The sequence below is a fragment of the Salvelinus sp. IW2-2015 genome, unplaced genomic scaffold (assembly GCF_002910315.2).
Source record: "Salvelinus sp. IW2-2015 unplaced genomic scaffold, ASM291031v2 Un_scaffold1357, whole genome shotgun sequence".
NCBI lineage: Eukaryota > Metazoa > Chordata > Actinopteri > Salmoniformes > Salmonidae > Salvelinus > Salvelinus sp. IW2-2015.
The window spans coordinates 160001-183555 of NW_019942858.1; the positions used below are offsets into that span (position 1 = coordinate 160001).

At 44.1% G+C, this 23555-nt stretch overlaps 1 protein-coding gene across 1 annotated transcript in view; it reads right to left on the reverse strand.

Moving 5' to 3' along the window:
* LOC112070549 (MAP7 domain-containing protein 1) overlaps positions 1 to 23088 on the reverse strand; it is a 70479-nt gene extending 47391 nt beyond the window's left edge. Inside the window, exon 1 of the mRNA XM_070439024.1 lies at positions 22698 to 23088. Coding sequence (XP_070295125.1) covers positions 22698 to 22764 — 67 coding nt within the window. The 5' untranslated portion in view covers positions 22765 to 23088. The remainder of the gene's footprint in view (positions 1 to 22697) is intronic.
* Between the last annotated feature and the right edge of the window lie 467 nt (positions 23089 to 23555).

A 23555-nucleotide genomic window follows, 5' to 3' on the forward strand; every position in this document is an offset into this window, starting at 1 on the left:
ACGGGTCCCTTGCGCGCCAACACACTGCAATGACAGGGAAGAAGTGCAGAGGGGAAGATATATAGAGAGGGGAAACAGCAGAGGGCGAAGAAGAGAGAGAGAGAGAGAAGAGAGAGAGAGAGAGAGAGAGAGAGAGAGAGAAGAGAGAGAGAGAGAGAGAAGAGAGAGAGAGAGAGAGAGAGAGAGAGAGAGAGAGAGAGAGAGAGAGAGAGAGAGAGAGAGAGAGAGAGAGAGAGAGAGAGAGAGAGGAGAGAGAGAGGAGAGAGAAGAGAGAAGAGAAGAGAGAGAGAGAGAGAGACACGAGCACATATATAAGGAGAATTCTAGTGCAATTGAGATATAGCTCAGATGCGTCCAACACCAATGATGCACCGGACGAGAAGGGAGAGAAACAGAAAGAGGGAGAGAGAGAGAGTGCAGAGGATGGCAACTAGAATCTATGACTAGGGTGGCTGGATGGCAGGAAGCTTGGCCCCGGTGATGTACTGGGCCGTACGCACCACCCTCTGTAGTGCCTTGCAGTCGGAAGCCAAGCAGTTGCCATACCAGGCAGTGAGGCAACCCGTCAGGATGCTCTCGATGGTGAAGCTGTAAAACCTTTTGAGGATCTGAGGACCAATGCCAAATCTTTTCAGTCTCCATAGGGGGAAAAGGTTTTGTCGTGCCCTCTTCACGACTGTCTTGGTGTGCTTGGACCATGTTAGTTTGTTGGTGATGTGGACGCCAAGGAATTTTAAGCTCTCGTCCTGCTACACTATAGCCCCATCGATGAGAATGGGGGTGTGCTCCGTCCTCCTTTTCCTGTAGTCCACAATCATCTCCTTTGTTTTGGTCAGGTTGTGGTCCTTGCACCACACGGTCAGGTCTCTGACATCCTCCCTATAGGCTGTTTCATCGTTGTCGGTGATCAGGCCTACCACTGTTGTGTGTTGGAGTCGTGCCTGGACGTGCAGTCAAGAGTGAACAGGGAGTACAGGAGGGGTTCTGAGCACGCACCCCTGTTGTGCCCCGTGTTGAGGATCAGTGTGGCAGATGTGTTATTACCACCTGGGGGCAGCCCATCAGGATGTCCAGGATCCAGTTGCAGAGGGAGGTGTTTAGTCCCAGGGTCCTTAGCTTAGTGATGAGCTTTGAGGGCATTATGGTGCTGTACTCTGAGGGAGCATATCATAGCATACTCATTAACACCTGAGGACTATGGTCATAAAGAACACAACGGGTAGCAGTGCTGAGTGCGACCGCTCTGATAATCTGCATGATATATACAGTGTAGTGTCTATGATAGAAATTTGCAAGAAAGCCCCGTCTGGAGGCACATTGTGTATGCTGAATACAAATTAAACCGTATACTACTAAGCGTAAGAGTTGGAGGAAATGAGAAGAGGTGTTGTTTTGTGTTGTGCTGCAGGCTAGGGGAGGTTTGGCTGATTAATATTCCATGGTGTTTTGGTGCAGTGGAGAGAAACGAGGGTCATTATGGATGTAATATTGTGGCTGCCTGCAGCCCTGCACTTTCGGACAACAGAGAAGGGATTGCTAATACAAAGACCAAGAGAATAGACACTCTATTTGTCTCACTGAATAATATTCTATGGGTTATTGACATTTAGTCATCTGTGCCCGTACTCTCAGAGTAGGAGTGCTGATCTAGGACCAGTTTGGACTTTAATATGATAATGAATAAGATGACATGGACAAACAGGACCTGATCCTAGATCAGCACTCCTATTCTGAGATGCTTTATGAATACGGTCACTGAGCAACAAGCCTGGTAACCCCATGCCAGTTACCCTGACAGGATTGGGGCACAGCACAGCACAGCAACAAAATGTTAACACGCTAGCTGCAATTTAACACACTGTGGTTTTCAAAATGCAAATCTGATATTTGCACAGATGTACTCAATGAATTCCAACACTTACTGTCGAATAACCATTCAAATACTGCCTTCTGGCATCGAACAATGACCCAAGTCATCTGAGTGTAAAAACGTCTAAAAACAACTTCATTCAAAAAGTGAATGCAATAGGCATGTTATGAGGTAGACACTGCTATCCAGCAGTGTGTATATTCAAGTGCAAATTGTCTTAGAAATAACTGTTTCACAATCATTCAGTCACATTATTACTCACAGAATAAACTGGAACTCTGTTGAGTGAGCAGTAGGCACGTTCTTTGTTTGGTCTCTACATTTTGAAGAGACCAATTGCAGTGCGCATATACACATGCAAGCACACACACCGACTTAATGTGTTTTTATGCTTCTTGGAGTGTTCCTACCACTCTAAATGCCGCCTTGCACAGACCTTGAAAAGTGCCACTAGAATCAATCTAAATAATGAACACTATGACACTGCAGATTTCCATGTTGAAGGGTCGCTACTTTCTATCAAACCTGGGTTCACATACTATTTGACATTTTTCAAATACTTTGAGAATTTACTTCAGCCTGCCTGGAGCGCAAGATGGGCAGCGTTTGCACTGTTGCGACTATTCTAATGGTCCCATTGTACCAGACAAGCTCAGTAAAACACGGATAAAGTATTTGAAATACATAGTATTTGAGCCCAGGTCTGCTGTGGGTATATAGAGACAAACAGTGAAAAGCAGAGGGTTGAACAGGCCAGGCCGGGGCCCAGAAAGTGGGACAGACAAGCATCGGTAATCTGAGGCATGCTGGTCCTGTACACTGTCCAGTTCAGTTATTTTATTGTTGCTCTATAATTATGCTAAGTGCTTAAATTATTTTGAGCGAATATTGCTCTGTAGCACCTTGCAGTCAGATGCCAACCAGTTGCCATACCAAGCGGTGATGCAGCCAGTCAAGATACTCTCAATGGTGCAGCTGTAGAACCTTTTGAGGATCTGAAGGCCCATGCCAAATCTTTTCAGGCTCCTGAGGGGGAAGTGGCGTTGTCATTCCTTCTTCACGACTGTGTAGGTGTGTGTGGACCATGATAAGTCCTTAGTGATGTGGACACCGAGGAACTAGACGCTCTCGACCCGCTCCACTACAGCCCCGTCGATGTGGATGGAGGTGTGCTCGACCCTCCGTTTCCTGTAGTCCACGATCAGCTCCTTTGTCTTGCTGACATTGAGGGAGAGGTTGTTGTCTTGTGCCAGGTCACTGACCTCCGCCCTATAGGCTGTCTCATCGGCGTTAGTGATCAGGCCAACCACCGTTGTGTCATCAGCAAACTTAGGTGTTGGTGTTGTGCGGAGGGAGGTGTTCAGACCCAGGGTCCTTAGCTTAGTGATGAGCTTGGAGGGCACATTGGTGTTGAACTCTGAGCTATATTCAAAGAATAGCATTCTCATATAGGTGTTCCTTTTGTCCAGGTGGGAGAGGGCAGTATGGAGTGCAATAGAGATTCCGTCATCTGTGGATCTGTTGGGGCGACATGCAAATTGGAGTGGGTCCATGGTGTCTGGGATGATGGTGTTGATGTGAGCCATGACCAGCATTTCAAAGCATTTCATGGCTACAAATGTGAGTGCTATGGGGCGATAGTAATTTAGACAGGTTACCATGGTGTTCTTGGAAACAGGGACTATTGTGGTCTGCTTGAAACATGTAGGTTTTACAGACTGGGTCGGGGCGAGGTTGAACATGTCAGTGAAAACAATTGCCAGTTGGTCAGCGCATGCCCTAAGTACGCATCCTGGTAATCTGTCTGGCCAAACTGCCTTGTGAATGTTAACCTTTTTAAAGGTTTTACTCACATCGGCTATGGAGAGTGAGATCACACAGTCGTCCAGAACAGCTGGTGTTCTCATGCATGGTTCAGTGTTGCTTGCCTCGATGCGAGCATAGAAGGAATTTAGCTCATCTGGTAGGCTCACTTTACTGAGCATCTCACGGCTGGGTTTCCCTTCATAATCCGTGATAGTTTGCAAGCCCTGCCACATCCGATGGGCGTTAGAGCCAGTGTAGTAGGATTAGATCTTAGTCCCGTACTGACATTTTGACTGTTTGATGGCTCGTCGGAGGTCGGATTTCTTATAAGAGCTCGGAATAGCGTCCCGCTCCTTGAAAGCGGCAGCTGTAGCGCTTAGCTCAGTGCTGATGTTACCTGTAATTCATGGCTTCTGATTGGGATATGTACGTACGGTCACTGATAGAGTTATGATCAGATTTGCCAAATGGAGGGCGAGGGAGAGCTTTGTATGCGTTTCTATGTGTCGAGTAAAGGGGAACTTTAGTTTTTTGACCTCTAGTTGCACAGGTGACATGCTGGTAAAAATTAGGTAAGACAGATTTCAGTTTACCTGCATTAAAATCACTGGCCACTAGGAGCGCCGCCTCTGGTATCAGAATACAGCGATATGGTCTGTTTAAAGAGGCTGAGGACGTCAGGGCTTTGCTGCACTGCATCTTCTCCAGGTCCAGAGGTAAACTGTAAATTCACTGCTCTAGCTCTTCTAAGTGGCTTTCCATATCATGGTCTGAATGGAAATACGGCTGCATATAGTAGGTGAGGAGGCCACTGAGATAAGTGCAAATGGCAACATTGCAACTGAAAATGTCAGTAATTAAATTTTCACACAACATTAGTGTTTTGTTTCTCAGAGGAGAAATCACTGCTTTTTTCGTAATCAATGTGCTGCTCCCAACTTGCTTCCTGGGGTCTGGTGAGTCATACCAAATAAATGTCTCAAATCAAAGCACTTTACATAAAAATGACTGATGTGAAATCTTTGATTAAAAATTAAACAAAAAGCCCCACGGCCTGATAAAAATGAAAATATAATTGTATTATCCCAAAAATTTGGCAGCCTGAAAATCAAAAAATACAAAATACATTTATGCATGCATGCTTCTATTTTCAAAGCCCAAAATAAATATGAAAGCTGTAAATGCCATCAAACCGGAAAAACATGTTATCATTGTGTSCTTGATAAGTTGATCCCATTAGAATGTAAGGTATTTCATATCTCAACACTGTTCACTCTGGCCTTAAGTAACTGCCTAAATGTGCTGTGCCAGTCTGGTTGCCTGATACCCTGGCAGTCGTGAAAATTGGGGACTGTGTGTGTTTGTGTGTGTGTGTACAACACCCCTTTCTGTTGGCTACCTGTTCTTCAAACTCCGACTCATGTGATTGTGAGATTGTGAGGCGGTGTCATCATACAGGCATTGAGGAACAAAGAGCGATGAGGTTGTCTCATCCACAATGCAAACATATGACTCAAACGCCAAAGTATGACTAAACATTACTCAATTACACCTGAGAAGGGATTTTGTCTTTGGAAGCAAACCATCAACTAAGGCAATGGGAATGTGAAACTCATATGGTCATTGTCACGCCAAACAATGACCATAGGATTTAGCAAGAAAACAGATATCGGACCAGGCTTGGATTCCCACTATCCACAGAAAAGCACATGGGTAAAACCCATGTAGATCCTGGTCCAAGGACATCAACCAATTAGATCAGATAAACACAGTGAGTCACTCAACTGCACCCAAACATAAAATCCTGGGTATTAGCATTGGCACTGGCATGGCCCAGGACATGATGGAAATATAGAACAGGGAGGGAATGAAATATTCATAGAGCAAAGTATTGCTCTCTCAAGCACATCTCTCTTCCCGTCTCCTGCCAAACCAGGCAAAAAAGGACCGAGCACAGCGAGACAACCACTGGTAATAGTGGCTAGTGATATGTGGACTTGGAAGCCCAAGCATGAAAATAGACTTCAAACTGAACTTGCCAGAAAAAGATCACTGAGTAAACAGGGTGGGAACTCTCTCTTGGTTCTCTTGCAAAATGGAAATGAGACAAACAACAGTCTAGGAAATAGCATCGGGTCCCGAGCTGTGAAATCAGAGAGTGGAAAGGGAAAAGGGCTGCTCCGACAAAGAGTAAAGAGGAACTCGGGAGGCCGAAAGAGAATAGGTCTGCATCTCATTTGAGCGGGACGGGGAACTAATTAATTACCTCACCGTCACCCCCCTCGCTCCTCTCTCGGCCCTCACACTCTCACCCCGGATGGGGTGATGTAAGGGGCTATGGTGGGGCCTCAGACACACTGGAAGCGCAGTGTAAACAACAACCACCAATTCTGCGCCAAAAGGCTCTCACTGTGTGTATTTGTGTGTGCGTGTGTGTGCGTACGTGCATGCGTGTGTTTGCGCGTACTCATGCCGGGGTTTAAGAGTTCCAACTATCGGGCTTGCCAGCCTGCGAAATGAGTGTATTTGTACTTTGTTTTCAAGTTCCTAGAGTTCAAGCGACGACGGGTGTGAGAGAGAAATAGATAAAACAGATAAATCACTAATTCACGTGTACACAGTTTCACTCCGCATTAGCACAATCAACACAACATTGCAGGTTACCTTTTAACTCCACAAAATATAATTGCTTGCTTGTGAGCATTATTACACATACAACAAATGAGAGAAGAGATGTGTGCAGGGTTTACAATGTAACTAAACTGAGGTTGAAACATTATTGGGCATCCAACATCTAGAAATGGAAATTTATGACCTAGTTAAGCAACATAATTCTGATTTGGGGCCGAAAACAACTTTTAAAGGCGGTGTCACGTGTGCTCCCTCTCCGGCCTCTAGGTCAGTAGTCTGCTCGTTATGGCGCACACCTGTCACCATGGTTACGCGCATCTGCGCGTCATTAGACTCACCTGGACTCCATCACTTCCTGGATTATCTGCCACACTATTATATGTCACTCCCTTTGGTTCCTTCCCCAGGCGTCATTGTTTCTGTTTCATGTCTGTGCGTTGTTCGTGTTTGGTATTATGTTACGTTTACTTATGAAAACACTCACTCCCTGATCTTGCTTCCCGACTCTCAGCGCACATCTTTACAGGCGGTCTCTCATAGCATATAAATGCGCCTGTTAATAGTCATGTCTCTGTTAGGGTCTCTGCCACGGCTTTTCTACTGTCACCTGGCCTGGATGTGGAACAATGCCTGGCATTTTGCTAGCCGCTTTCCTCCCAAGCGCTGTCATCCTTTTCAAAGCCATCGTGGTGATGAAATGCCCAGCGGATGCACACGCACACACAAACAAACACACACCAGTATTTCATTGGTTGAGACGCCCAGCAGTAATAGGGAGTGATAGGACCTTCACACACAAGCCACCCTCAACTGGATATCTGGGCCATGCAGCTTGGCTGCCATCCATTCATAACTGAGCACTCTATCCGGCATACCGACCAGTCAGCCGTGGCAACCTGCTCCACCTCCCCTTGGGGGTTGGGAGCAGCAGCCCAGTCTAATCCTCCACTGGTCTATGCGAGGTGGCCTCATGGCACTAAATACACCCCTGTCACAACGTGTTTACACGGCGGCAGGACGGGGCATTAGCTAGGAGGAGTAACTGTTTAGTAGCTGTAAATGGTGTGGATTTAAGTTTCGATGTGTACAAACCCTCTACAAACAAACTCAACTGATTGTGCCAAAGTCCCCTTAATTGAACTATCAATATTTAATGGAGCATTTGTAAAACAGTCCTCAAGATGTATCTGACTAGCAGGGATTTCATTGACAACTTCACTGTTCTAGGAAGTGAGTAGTGACTGGCTGGGTAATGGACACATCCAAAAACAATACGAAAAATAAATGAAAATGGAAAGAAAAGGAAAAACCAGTAACAAAGTGCAATGCAATCGTGAAATTACCGTAACATCACATTCCAAGACCAACACAGCCCTAGAAGAGTAGATAGAAGGGGTTTACATCCGATAATCAGATACAGTTTAAACAGTCATGCTTACAATGGAGAGACTTCAATCGCATGACCTTGTTTTTGGCCAGATGCCCATTACAAAACACAGCTGTGTCTGGATGGCTGGTCAGTCATGACAAAACCACATTGAACATCTCTGCTATCTGCTATTCCTCTTCTCTCTGTACATCACCGACGAGTGACACAGCCAAAATTCCTATACTCTCCCAGAGGGTTAGGTTTCTAACTCAGCAGTGATTTGGCGCCAGCAGACAGAGAGATGAACAAAAGAGCTGGTTTCAAAAGAGCTGGTGGAAAACCGAACTACAACGCCAAATTCCACAAGCTCGCATAAACTGTAGCTAGATCATACATTGATGAAAACCAGGCACCACTAGTGGTGTAATTTTGTGTCATTATGACTTTGTTGACAGTTTCTGGAGATAGGGATGTCTGGGACTGTGTGTGTTCCCGCGTGAGGTACTGTAGGTGGGAGGATGACGGAGGTTGTTTTGTCAAACATAGTCATTTTCAGGGCCATTACTTCAGGCAAACAACATCAGGTTCCAGCAGTAATCATGTGAACAGTCTCAACACCAAACATACAATTAAGGAGAGTCCCAAAGTCCTTGTTTGTTACTGTATAGTGTTTGGGTTTTTAAGGTCCCACCCAACCGTTCAGAGATTCTCTGCATAATGACAAGAGCTCTAATTATAGCTTCTACAAGAACACAACAGACCATAAGAGTCATCTCTCAAGGCCTAGACTCTTAGAAAAAAGGGTTCCAAAAGGGTTATTTAGCTGTCCCAATAGGAGAACCCTTTTTGGTTCCAGGTAGAAACCACCTCAAAAGGGTTCTAACTGGAGCCAAAAGGGTTCTACTTGGAACCAAAAAAGTTTCTTCAAAATGTACTGCAAAAAATGTGAGGTTTAGTGCCAAAAGGAGTAGGGATGCACGATATATCGGTGAACATATCAGAATATGGCCTACCTGGTTAAATAAAAAAATTATAATCGGGAAAAAATAGCTAAAAATGCCAACATCGGTATCGGCCGATGACTAGTTTAACGCCCGATGTGCAAAACCGAAGTCAAAGCTGACGTGCATACCTATATAACGAAGGTACATTACGTAATGACGCCACGTTGCGATATACGTGCAACACAGCATTCCGAGGAGTCGAGGAGTCAACAAGTCCAGCAGTCATTTGAAAGAGTAAGGACATTTCAGCGAGACAACTCAAAGGGAAAATCCATTAAAGCCAAGATAATGGAATTCATTGCCCTTGACAATCAACCGTTCTCTGTCGTGGGTGATGTTGGCTTTCGCCGACTGGTTCGAGCACCGGTTAACACTACCAAGTGCGCTATTTTTCCAATGTTTCCCTTCCGGAGTTACACAGTAATAGCTTCACTGCTATTAGCTTCACGACATACATACTATGGAACGCCGTTTGGGTCTTTGCGTGTCAAAAAAGATTCAGTAGCACTGTCAAAGCTGTACAAAAAAGTCAGCAAACAAGCAAACACCGGCCACGAACGATGTGTTTACAATACCGCGTTGGTAATAAAGCATCATTTGTTCGACCACAACTTCTGGGGTAGCTAGCTTTAGCTTTGTACCTAGCTAGAACCAATACAACAAGCCTGAAAACAATGACCAGTAAAAACTGCAGTAACTTTCATTATTCTTAGCAATGATTTAGGATTCCTTGTGAGTAAGTATTAGCTAGGTTGCCACTTGTTGTTCGCCTATTGAAATTGAACTTCAGTTCATGAAAATAAATAGCTAGCCAGCTACTTAACCCTGTTGCCCAAAGCTAACGTTATAAGCAGCCAGCTAGCTTCATCTGGCTAGTGAGGCTTGACCGGACTGGGTTATGTGTAGCCACAATAAGGCACAAAAGTGGAATTTGTGGTTTGCCTTCAAAATAAAAGTATGTCATTGACATTGATGCAAATGAATACAAATAGTAGAATTATGCCATACTTTTATTTTGAAGGCTAACCACAAAGTCCACTATTGTGGCTAGCTTCACATAGCTGGTTCATCACAACAAATCAAATCAAAGTTTATTTGTCACGTGCACCGAATACAATACTTACAGGCTCTAACCAATGGTGCGAGAAAAAAAAAGTATGTGTGTGTGTGTAGGTAAGTAAAGAAATAAAACAACAGTAAAAAGACATTTGAAAAAAGAGTAGCAAGGCTATATACAGACACCTGTTAGTCAGGCTTATTGAGGTTGTATGTACATGTAGGTATGGTTAAAGTGACTATGCATATATGATGAACAGAGAGTAGCAGAAGTGTAAAAAGATGGGTTGGCGGGTGGTGGGACACAATGCAGATAGCCCAGTTAGCCAATGTGCGGGAGCCCTGGTTGGTCGGGCCAGTTTCGGTAGCATGTACATGAATGTATAGTTAAAGTGACTATGCATATAAGATAAACAAAGAGTAGCAGCAGCGTAAAAGAGGGGTTGGGGGGGGCTCACAATGCAAATAGTCCGGGTAACCATTTGGTTACCTGTTCAGGAGTCTTATGGCTTGGGGGTAAAAACCGGTACCGCTTGCCATGCGGTAGTAGAGAGAACAGTCTATGACTGGGGTGGCTGAGGTGCTTGACAGGCAGCTTTGCCCCAGTGATGTACTGGGCCGTACGATCTACCCTCTGAAGTGCCTTGCGGTCGGAGGCCGAGCAATTGCCGTACCAGGCAGTGATGCAACCAGTCAGGATGCTCTCGATGTTGCAGCTGTGGAACCTTTTGAGGATCTCAGGACCCATGCCAAATCTTTTTAGTTTCCATAGGGGGAATAGGCTTTGTCGTGCCCTCTTCACGACTGTCTTGGTGTGTTTGGACCAATCTAGTTTGTTGTTGATGTGGACACCAAGGAATTTGAAGCTCTCAACCTGCTCCACTACAGCCCCGTCAATTAGAATGGGGACGTGCTCGGTGCTCCTTTTCCTGTAGTCCACAATCATCTCCTTAGTCTTGGTTACATTGAGGGATAGGTTGTTATTCTGGCACCACCCGGCCAGGTCTCTGACCTCCTCCCTATAGGCTGTCTCGTCGTTGTCGGTGATCAGGCCTACCACTGTTGTGTCGTCAGCAAACTTAATGATGGTGTTGGAGTCGTGCCTGGTCATGCAGTCGTGGGTGAACAGGGAGTACAGGAGGGGACTGAGCACGCACCCCTGGGGAGCTCCAGTGTTGAGGATCAGTGTGGCAGATGTGTTGCTACCTACCCTCACCACCTGGGAGTGGCCTGTCAGGAAGTCCAGGATCCAGTTGCAGAGGGAGGTGTTTAGTCCCAGGTTCCTTAGCTTGGTGATGAGCTTTGAGGGTACTATGGTGTTGAACGCTGAGCTGTAGTCAATGAACAGCATTCACACATACTGTAGGTGTTCCTTTTGTCCAGGTGGGAAAGGGCAGTGTGGAGTGCAATAGAGATTGCATCATCTGTGGATCTGTTTGGGCGGTATGCAAATTGGAGTGGGTCTAGGGTTTCTGGGATAATGGTGTTGATGTGAGCCATTACCAGCCTTTCAAAGCACTTCATGGCTACGGACGTGAGTGCTACGGGTCTGTAGTTATTTAGGCAGGTTGCCTTTGTGTTCTTGGGCACAGGGACTATGGTGGTCTGCTTGAAGCATGTTGGTATTACAGACTCAATCAGGGACATGTTGAAAATGTCAGTGAAGACATCTGCCAGTTGGTCAGCACATGCMCGGAGCACACRYCCTGGTAATCCRTCTKGCCMCGCAGCCTTGTGWATGTTGACCTGTTTAAAGGTYTTACTCACGTCGGCTACGGAGAGCGTGATCACACAGTCGTCCGGAACAGCTGATGCTCTCATGCATGCCTCAGTGTTGCTTGCCTCGAAGCGAGCATAGAAGTGATTTTGTTCGTCTGGTAGGCTCGTGTCACTGGGCAGCTCGCGGCTGTGCTTCCCTTTGTAGTCTGTAATAGTTTGCAAGCCCTGCCACATCCGACGAGCGTCGGAGCCGGTGTAGTATGATTCAATCTTAGCCCTGTATTGACGCTTTGCCTGTTTGATGGTTCGTCGCAGGGTATAGCGGGATTTCTTGTAAGCTTGAAAGTGGCAGCTCTACCCTTTAGCTCAGTGCGAATGTTGCCTGTAATCCATGGCTTCTGGTTGGGGTATGTACGTACAATCACTGTGGGGACGACGTCCTCAATGCACTTATTGATAAAGCCAGTGACTGATGTGGAGTATTCCTCAATGTCATCGGAAGAATCCCGGAACATGTTCCAGTCTGTGATAGCAAAGCAGTCCTGTAGTTTAGCATCTGCTTCATCTGACCATTTTTTTATAGACCGAGTCACTGGTGCTTCCTGCTTTAATTTTTGCTTGTAAGCAGGAATCAGGAGGATAGAGTTGTGGTCGGATTAACCAAATGGAGGGCGAGGGAGAGCTTTGTACACGTCTCTGTGTGTGGAGTACAGGTGATCTAGAATTTTTTTCCCTCTGGTTGCACATTTAACATGTTGATAGAGATTTGGTAGAACTGATTTAAGTTTCCCTGCATTAAAGTCTCCGGCCACTAGGAGCGCCGCCTCTGGGGGAGTGGTTTCCTGTTTGCTTATTTCCTTATACATCTGACTGAGTGCGGTCTTAGTGCCAGCATCTGTCTGTGGTGGTAAATAAACAGCCACGAAAAGTATAGCTGAGAACTCTCTAGGCAAGTAGTGGCATGCAATCTATCACAATATACTCTACTTCAGGCGAGCAAAATCTAGAGTCTTCCTTAGATTTCGTGCACCGGCTGTTGTTTACAAATATGCACAGACCGCCCCCCCTCGTCTTACCGGAGTGTGCTGTTCTATCCTGCCGGTGCAGCGTGTATCCCGCTAGCTGAATATCCATGTCGTCATTCAGCCACGATTCCGTGAAGCATAGGATATTACAGTTTTTAATGTCCCGTTGGTAGGATATTCGTGACCGTACCTCGTCTAGTTTATTGTCCAATGATTGCACGTTGGCGAGTAATATTGACGGTAACGGCAGCTTTCCTAGTTGCCTTCTGCCGGTCCGGACGAGGCATCCGGCTCTTCGTCCTCTGCGTCGCTTCCTTTTGCGAATAATTGGGATGTCTGCCCTGTGGGGTGTTTGGAGAATATCGTGTGAGTCCTGTTTGCTGCTGTTGTTGTTGTTGTTGAAGAAATCTTTGTCTAATCCGAGATGAGTGATCGCTGTCCTGATATCCGGAAGCTCTTTTCTTCCGTAAGATACGGTTGCAGAAACATTATGTACCAAATAATTTACAAATATTGCGAAAAAAACAGATAACAGATGAGATCATTACACTGCCTGATACACCAGAGCGTTCTTTGCGCTTAACTCAGCGGTGAGTAAAAAAAAACACCATGGACTCAGTTATGGCTATCATAAACTTTATGCAGTCAACATCTAGCTTGCAACATTGCTTGTTGCTTAGTCTGCTGAGCACCATGATCTACTTTTACGCAATGATGCTCGGGGGCTAAGCAAGGGTAACAATGGTGTCAAGAGAGCAGCCCATGTGAACTTAAGGAGGAGATAAGTTTCTTTTCGCCGTGATTGCCGCCACAAGAACGCCAACACATATCTAGCGAAAATGCTTGATGAGGAGTTTGAATCAGATGTTGTTGTTTTTTGTGACATCTTCAAATCAATTGGATGCACTTCATTTGAGACTACAGGAGAGGGATAAAACAGTCATTGACATGATTGACTTGCATTTTTGTATTTTCTCCTTTGATTTGAGCCCTCCCCCCAAAAATGCTCAAATTCTCTACACTGCGCAACTACATTCAGTCATCATCAGTACAAATCACTCCTGTGATGTCTGAGTTTTTAGATAAACTGAAAGATAACTTTGCAACGAAATTTGAAGAGTTTAAGTCCCCACAGAGGTTGTACTGTTTGTTATAGAGACCAGTTCTCCACTGATGCGGAGGTAGAGAGACTTCTCCGCAAAAGCTAGTCAACTGAGATATGCCATGCATAAAATGTTTCTATATGTAACAAAAAAACATCTGGACAAAGAAAAGAACGAAATGATAAAGAAATAGAAAACAGAACAGAACATGATGCTGGTCAACTGAGATATGCCATTCATAAAATGTTTACTATGTGTCAACAAAAACAAAAGATGAAGCTATGTATGTAAAACGGACGGGAAAGTAGAAATTATTTAATGTGATGCAGGTCAACTGTGTTATAAGTACAAATGTGTTCCATTATTTAAACAATTTGATGCACTGAATAAGGCTAATCTTAAATCACTTAAAATGAACTTTTAGCATCATTTAATTTGAATAAAAGTGCTTTATAAGATTATAATTGTGTTAGTGCATAGTTTGTTATACCGGTTTTAGGAAGAGTAATCTCATGTAGAAAATATCTGTCCCCCTTGTAAAAAAAATAAACGTTTTCAAATCTGTCTCCTGTAAGAATATGGTTGAATAGCCCTGGTGTACAGCCTCCATCATCCACAACATGGGAGGCTAGTGAAACTCGTGACTATTTTAGGACAGTTTACTGCAATGACAAGCTTGGCAACTATCTTCCATGGAGCCAAGGTTCAGGACTATGAACCTGTGGATCAATAATACAACAGGACACTTGGTGGACAGTCAGAGGTTGAGTTCAAAGTGCTTTATTAACCAATAAATGACTACCACAACATTTGGTTCAAGATATTTCTGACAAGATGGCCACCACCATCAAGTGATCTTTCTGATCGGTGCAGAGGGGAGAACACATTGAGGTGGCCTATAAAAACAGTACCAATTCCTTTAGCTGAACAGGGCCTGGCTCTAATGTTAGCTGATGGGTCTGGTGACTGGGACTTTAAGAAGACCAAGAGAGCATAGAGCAGCCTGTCTGGGCTATTTTGAGAGGAGTGGAAATGGCAGGATAGGAAGCAGCTATGGAGTTCAGAGCTAGTTTCCTACCATAGCCCTTCACATTCAGCAACGACCTAGTCCGGGAAGTGGAGTACAGCTGTTTGGTGATATAATTAGGGCACGGCACCACGCCATGGGCTCAGAGTTATTCTGAAGTTACAGAGGAGTGACAGAGAGAAAGAAAGATAGAGAGAATGAGAAGAGAAAATAAAAAAGAGGAAGGTTTGTACATAGCTGATGTGTGCGTTTCAGGGGCCCTCGTGTTTTGAGAGTGAGGGGTCAGGCGGCTATTAGACAGCATGAGGCTCTGGTATTCGGTCACTTCCTCTCTGTGTCCTTTTGGTTTTAAATTCCTGTGTAGCACTCTGTCGAGACCCTACTACGGTGTTTGTCCAATGTTTTGGATGACAAATTCATGAATGGATGAGCTCTTCAGACGATCTACATTTACAAACCTGGGTGTATACAGCAATGACCATTACTTTATAGGGAACCACTCCGCCATAAATTAGCTGTTGGTATTAGATTATATGTTACATTTAACTCAGCCACTCAACTTATTTCAAAGCACTTCGTTGTCATCTGCTATTAGCCTTTAATCACTATACCTGGAGCTTTGGAGTTACAGGTCCACATAAAGGAATTATAGGTCTGGAACCATCTGAAACATCAATGGTCTCCTATTTCAGAAGGCTAATATTAAGTGGGGAAGACCAAAGAGATTGAAGAGGCTACCGCAACTGCCAAGCCCCGTTGAAAGCGTGACTAATAACATATTTAATGGAGCTGTGAATGAGCATGAATATGCATACCACTTAAGTGCTTAAGAGACCAAATTAACATCATAAGCATGGTAAAATCATAAGCAAAAACGATCACATTCATTTTAAAAGCAATGATCTTGCTCCTTAAGTAACATAAACAATGACTGGTTATAGTTCTGACAGCACATTTCCGAGCATAAAAGGTTGAAAGGTAACTAACTATTTCCCCCGTTTTCTGTCTAAACATTAATGTTTTTGTTTACCTTTGAGCGTGTCTGAGGCGGAATTCCACAAAGGTTCTTCAATAAAACCTATTATCAGCTAAATTTAACGACGGTTAGTCATTACCTTAAGTGAGGTCAAAAGTTCACAAAAATAAACAGAAACTGAGTCTGATTAATTCAGTCAAAACATTTCAATATCCACACACAGCCTGATAAAATAGTAAGAAACCTTAAGAGTTTGCACACTTTGAGTGCCGGTTTCCAGTGAGGTGGGCTGGAGGGCTGCCTCCACTCCCCTGTGAGAAGTCAGTGACTGAGGTAAGTGTGAGTGGTGTGATTTACACCAGCTGGGTGCTGTAGAGGGGACCCTAGCTGACATGATGCTATCTCTATGTGTGGGGATTCGGAAGGTTAGCCCTGGGGAAGATATCTTTTCACTGAGCTCTCCTTCATCTCTTTACCTCGTCTCCCCATCTCTTTGACTCGTCTTTACCTCTTCTTGACCCTCACTGAAACTCTTCCTCTGAGGGAGAAACACCCCGCTGAAAACATACACATAAGCACACACACATGCCCGCTAGCACGCACACACACAGACAGGGAGGCCCCTGCACCAGAAGAAAGAGAGAAATGCCACCCAAACATTGTCAACATTAGCCTCTCTAGCGACACAGACTTGCCTGTTGTTTAATTAAAGACCTGACTCCAAACACTACGAATCTGGCATGACTTCTGTCACTCTGTGGCCTCTCCCTCTCTTTTCTTCTTTCTCTCCGGTCCTCATTCAAAACCCACCTCGGCTGCGCAATACACTGAGCATGGACTTTTTGAACATGTGGGAGAGGAGGACTACTTCCTAACACTCTATCCTTCTGAATCATCCTCCCTCCTGCACCAACAACATACCAGCATTACTAGGGCCCAGAGCTTTCCCTGGTTAGGTTGAGTGGTCTGGAAAACTCCTGTTCCTATACTACAAACTTAGAAGGGTAACCCATTCCGTCAGCATTTGAGCAACGAGCCATACCTCTTAAATAGGATAGCAAAGAAAAGCCTTCTCCTTATTCTGCTGATTTTATTTCCAAATTCTATAGAGGATTTAGGATTTGCCTAATCCTTTTAACCATGCAAATGCTTTTTAATTCTTCCCAAAAAGTCAACCGGATTAATATGTTGGGAAACGAGGCATTTGATTGGCAACATAATCTTGGGTAGAAGAACCATACATATGGAATTAACTGGATTATACTGGATATAGAGCCTTCATCCTTCCGGTGGGTCTTCCTTCTGCACTGTAACCGCTAATAAATTAATTAGATTATAAAACAGAGGAGTGAAATGATGAATTAGAACAAGACTTTCTATTTGCTCGCCGTCTCTCCCGTCCTCCCTCAAATCAAGAGATAGAAAATGGGCCCCCTTTTGAAATCTCACTCTGCGAGCAAATTGAAATCTTCAGAGGATGAATTATTTCTGTGCTAGCCGGAAGCTCGTCGACACACACAGCAGTAACAACACGTCTTTTCTAGGCCAGCTTTGATGTCGATGAAGCGAAGGAACACTGCAATCACTAGGCTATAGTAGGATGTACAGCCTACATAGTCTCACCCACTCACTGACTCATTCAAAAATGTGGAGGGAAAGAGTATGGTCATGTCCATATGTCCAGTTGAAATAAAGTATTTTCTTTAGAAAGTTATGCAAAACAATTTGATTCAACAATGACATTGTTAGAAGCTCAAGATGATCAGTAAGATGATCACATTGCCACAAATATTACCCCATATATCAAATCTCACAGAAGACCAATCTTAGGCTACATCTCTATACGACAGCAATGTTTACATTTGTGATCACCCTTACAAAACAAATACTACAAAAAAATAACATTAAAAAAAAAATCATATTAAAATTTTGGTGGATTTCTTTCTCCCCCCAACACATTTATTTTTCACATTTTCACCACTTTAAGCTACATCTGGTCTCTGGTTCAGGGCTGACCAGAACCAACCCTGTTTAGCTTCAGAAGCAAACCAGTAGTGGGATGCTATGTTGCTGGAAGGAATGTTCCAAAACAGGGAAAGCAAAGGCCAGGGTAACATAACCAAAGATAAGTCAAATTGCAGGGAAGAGGGAGGCGTTTTATTTAGTTGCGCATCATTTTTCTTTTAACTAAAATGTAAAAAATTGCATCCATTTACAATTCATTTGCTCTCGCATTTAAAAAGTATTTCCTTGCTATACTATACAGTGTTTGTTTACATTTACTTTGTTTACAAACATTGGAGTTTTCTTACATGTGAAACTGGAAATTGGATTTTCACTTTCTCATATGGAATTGCAAGTTCACATGTGAAAAGCAATCACGTGTAAAAATCGAACTTGCAGTTTCATATGTGAAAAACTTTCACATGAAAATATCACTTTCACATGTGGAATTGCAAGTTTGATATTTTATTTTTGTGAACATGCGAAAGTGAGGTTTTCATGTGAAAGTGAGGTTTTCACATGTGGACTTTTCTTACATGTGAACCTGAAATTTGCTAAATCCGCCAAATCTTAGACGGCATTTGTCTCCAGTCCACGAACCTCAATTTCCGTCTTTCTCACGTTCCTTCTGAAATAGCTGAGCCTGGAAAGAGTGTCAACTTTCCAATTTGGGGGGCTCCTGAGTGGCGCAGTGGTCTAAGACACTGCATCTCAGTGCAAGAGGCGTCCCTGCAGTACCTGGTTCAAATCCAGGCTGCATCACATCCGGTCATGATTGGGAATCGCATAGGAAGACACACAATTGGCCCGGGGTAGGCCGTCAGTGTAAATAAGAATTTGTTCTTAACTGACTTGCCTAGTTAAATAAAAAAAAATGTGAGACTCCTAGCACTAATTCACTAATGCAGCTTTCTCTCCAGGACACTGGCTTCACATAGTCTCCTAATTATGTAAGAGCTGTGCCTGTGTAGCTAGCTGAGTGATCCTGTTCACTGCAGGGGTGGTGCTTGGCTGGTGGCTCCCTGACTGGGTTACACAATAGAAAAAGTCCTGTCAAATGCTACAATTTGTTTCCCTGTCAACTCTGCTAAGACTCTTTATCCTCCGGATACAAACGAGCGTGTTTGTATAAACTAGGGTTAGTAACAGTAGGCTACAACATGGAACTCAGTGAGCAAGCTATGAAGCTTTAGGCAGAAGACACTCGCTCAGCTAGGCTCAAATATCTCCATAACAATGCAAGGACAGTCACAGCAATATTTGCTGTTGATTAATGAGGCAGCTTACATGTATAGTGCCATTTGGAATAAACGCACAACAAACAGTATTGACCTTAAAGATCATTGATCTGTTGGTTAGATCTATTGACCATTACAGTGCATCAGCAAGTGCGTGACCCAATATTACCCAATATTACACACGTTGTCAAGATTTAAAGTAGGCCTAAACTGTGATACTATGGCCAACCCTCAATTCGTTTAAAGGCAGTTACCATTAGCTGTGCAGTTACACACTTGACATTTACAGTAAATATCAGAACATGCCAGTACGAAACACATCAATATTCACATGATCTGCCTCCAGAGTTCACATGTCAAGATGGCTTCTCTTCACTTTGCTCCTTACAGGTACCTGACAAGTTATTCAGAAGGCCTGAATTCTATATGATATATCCTGTACTGTCTGTGATGTCTACAGTAACCATTTCAGACAAGTGTTATTTTTATAGCCCTCTCTGATGGGTAGAGCATACTCTGTGTGTGTGTGTGTGTGTGTGTGTGCGTGTGTGCGTGCGTGCGTGTACACGTGAGTGCGTTCAAGGGCGTTTGTGTGTGTCATGGTTAGAGTGCACTAGCAATGATATAGTTAGCCACGAAAAAGAAAGAAAGCTCTTGATTCCAGTCAGCCTGCCTCAGATTTTCAGGTTAACAACAGAGAACAGATTAGAGAGAAAGACCAAATGGTTGCCGACTCCAAGGGCATGGAACGAGTGGCGGACTGGCGGTGCAGAGAGAAGGAGAGCTCAGAGGGGCGAGTGCCTGAATACAAATCTAGGCTGCGTCCCAAATATTCCCTGTATAGTACCCTACTTTTGACCAGAGCCCTATAGTGCACTACATAGGAAATGGGGTGCCATTTGGGACACAGCCCTAAAGAAAATAAGGATTAGAAGATGTTCTTCAAAAGTCCTGACGGAGGCAGAATTCCACAATGCCTGGGGCGGACTAAAGAGACTACTACAGCAGCTCCACTGCAAGGGCCTCTGATTCACAGTTCACACCGATGAGTGGATCCTATCAACGCTATTCTACGCTACTTGCTTGTTGAACGTAGTAGCGTTAGCAGTCATAAACAATGCACTCCAGAGGCACACTGTGCTAACACGAATGGGTAACTCCCTGATTCTTCTGAAGTGATGACACAGAAAAACATGTCTGGCTTTGGTTAGCAACAAAGCTGGTCTGTCCTCCAAGGTGTGAAAGAATGACTGCCCCAACAACCTATTCAAAATCCTTAGATATCGAACAATTCTCCAACCAGACCAATATAAACAACGATGGCATTAAAATATTGATTAAGTGTCCCACTGAAGAAAATCCCTTCTATAAAATGTTCTCACATGACAACAGAGTTCCGCTAAGGCTTGACAAATAGGTCACCCTTCATGCTTGAGGAATGCGACGGTGAAGATTGACTAAGATCATTAACAGGACCTGCCGGTCAGAGAGGGCTGCATGCATGAGCCGTCGCTTTGGTACATTTTTAGCCCATGTAACATGTTCCACGTGAATCCTTCCAGACAGCTTCAGAAACAGCTTCTGACCGTTGTCAAAGGGGGGCGGAGATCAGAGAAGAAGAACACGGCTACAGTGCACATAATGAAGATGGCGCGTTTCCTGGACACGGCCTTCAATGACACAGCCCGGTTCCAGATTGGTGTGTGCTGTAGCCAACTCCTATTGTCATTGTCATCCAATGACCGTATGAGTTGGCAAGACCACACAAACAGATCTGGGACCAGGCTATCAATGGCATAGCTGCACGATAGACACAGCAGAGTCTGGTCAAGGTTCCCACGGTCGACAGGGTGGCGCTCCATTCTTATGAATCTCAGCCAGAACAAGTAACAACCCACCCACCCAGCAGCCCACAAGAAGTAGGAAGGAAGCTCTTGGTTGGACATTGTTGTCCATGGTGTGTGTGTGTGTCCTACTAGCAGAGCGGGGTAATGGGTCAATGCAATGGTTCTAGCTCTTAGACAACCTCAGTTCTAACCAGTGAACACCACCTCACCTGCATTATGACACAACTACATCCTCTCATGAATTGCCTGAGAGTTCCATCTTCCTTCTGGGGAGGATTTGTTTTGAGGAGCTTAGTTATCCGCCCCCCAGCCGCCCCTATTCATTACTGGGAGTATTATTACTCACACAGAGGTAATTGGCCAACAGGCTATTGCACAAAATAGCCCTGTTGATTATCAGGTATGTCTGATTCAGAGAGAAAGTGCACTGTCTACTATTTCCCAATAAACCTATCTTCATGTATTCAAATAGAGCTGCTTATCTGGCTGTGTAAAGCGCAACATTTAAATAGCCCCTGACACTCTCTTAACTGGATGACATCCATGGCTGTGCTCTGGTCTTCAGTCAAAAAGTCCTCCACTCGCTCATAAGTATACTTCATAATAGTCCTTATGCATTATGATGACACATGAAAAGCCATCGAGGCGAGGAGGCATATCCTGAACAATGCGACAATCCATGCTACTCTGATCATCTCTCATCTGACAAATAGAGGGTTATGGTGTGTGTGTGTGTGTGTGTGTGTGTGTGTGTGTGTGTGTGTGTTGTGGTGGTGTGTGTGTGTGTGTGTGTGTGTGTGTGTGTGTGTGTGTACGGCACTTGTGCCTGAAGGGAATGCACAACTGCACTCATACTCTTGCCACATCCGTTTTGACTGGTCACTGTTAAACACTCTTATGCAAAAGCCCACTGACAGAATGACAGCATACTGCTTATGACATCCAGTGGATAACTTTGTCCGTGGACACTAGCTCTCCGGGACAACACAGTCACAGATTGTAATTGCACATATAAAATCATAGCACTTCAAGAGTAAATCAATCAATCTGGCCAGGTGATGAAGATGGCACCTGCCTGCACTTTGGCTCTGCACTTCTGATTAAAGGGCGTCTGATCTCAGTAGGCTAAATCACAGTACTCATCTGTGTATCTATTTACCGATCAGAAGGCACCTGGATTAAAGATATATGATCCATGAATCCCTGCATTAGAACTAGGCTAGTCAATATCAAATGGCACAGAACAGAAGCCGATCATTATCCCGATTGATGGGTGCTCGTGTGATATGCCGGTTGAGGGGGAAACGGAACGGATGCCAGACCGGTGACCGCATAATGTAAACATGTGAGGGGGAGGGGACAGAGGTTACCTCATCAAACGCCGCTGTATTATTTATTATTAATTCCGTTTTGATCGAATGGGCAGTGTTTGTTTGGGTCAGGCTTTTAGAGACACTCGTCATACATTTGTTGAGAAGCCTGTTGAGGAAAATCCAATGATTTAAACCAAGCATATTCCCATGTGTTGTTGTTGTTGTCATACGGATTGGATTAGAGAAGAATTCGCAGTGTGGCAGTAGACTAGGCTGTACTGTGAGGCTTTTTGGACGGAAGTCAATCCGGACAAGTCTATGCTATTATGAATTGTTTGTGACTGTGGTGAATGTATAGCTCTGCTTCCTTCCTTTTGACCTGGCTAATAATCAACATTTAGACAAATAATCGACATGTGTTATTACACATTTATAGCGTGGAAATAACCCTTATTAGACTACTCCACACATAGCCTAACAATGATACAGATAAGAAGAAATTAAGCTCGTTTGATCTCAAACAATTTCACATTCACACGCACAACAACCGTGCATATTACCGGTATGATGATCATTCGATAAAAAGTTTGTCGGGAGATACGTGAGAAAGGCCACCAGAAACTCCTCGAATGCATTGACAGATCGAACAACAAACGTTTCAACGCGCGTGACATTTTTACGAGTTTCAATAAAATAATAGGTAACTTACATGTTGCTTCAGGCAACACATTTCCCACCAAATCGGTGTCGAGGTCTTTGCTTTCCATTTTATTCATTCAATCATGCGCTTTTCGGCTCGTCCTCTCCCGACCGTATGTATACTCATTCCTCAGACAGAAGGGAAACTTGGTTGAGTCACTCTAGTTGTTCACCAGCGCGCGCAGTCTACCCCCATTTCCAAATGGAAAACGCTGGAAACGCACCGGGTAGGTAGCGCTCTTTCAAAAAATAAAACCAGTGCCACACACAGAGCAGCAATGTGTTTGGTTGGAAACTATTTTGGCTGCAATGCCATCAACGTTCACAAATTGCTTAGGATCGGAAAGATATTGAGGGAGAGGAGAATGGGGAAATAAGTTAAACCCACACAACAGCTGACGGTATGCTCATTGTACGCACAGTCGGATGCTGGCCTCCGGATCGGACTGTTCCATAGCCAGTAGGGGTGTGAATATGTTATGGAGCACATTTATTTTCAATCTTTATACCGCATTATCTAATTCACAAAGAATAACATATATTTGTATTATTATGTTGTAATTACTTATATTTGAATATGTACATGTTTAAACGTGTTTAATCAAATACTTCACATATGATACAAATGTATACCCCTTTCATACCCCCAGCCATCCGTCTATAAAATAATACAACCTCTGGTCCATTCCAGTGTAAAGTAATTCAATGCTTTTCATGTGTTGAATTCCTGACCTCTGCTTCAACGATGCTATCAAATCAAATGTATTTATATAGCCCTTCGTACATCAGCTGATATCTCAAAGTGCTGTACAGAAACCCAGCCTAAAACCCCAAACAGCAAGCAATGCAGGTGTAGAAGCACGGTGGC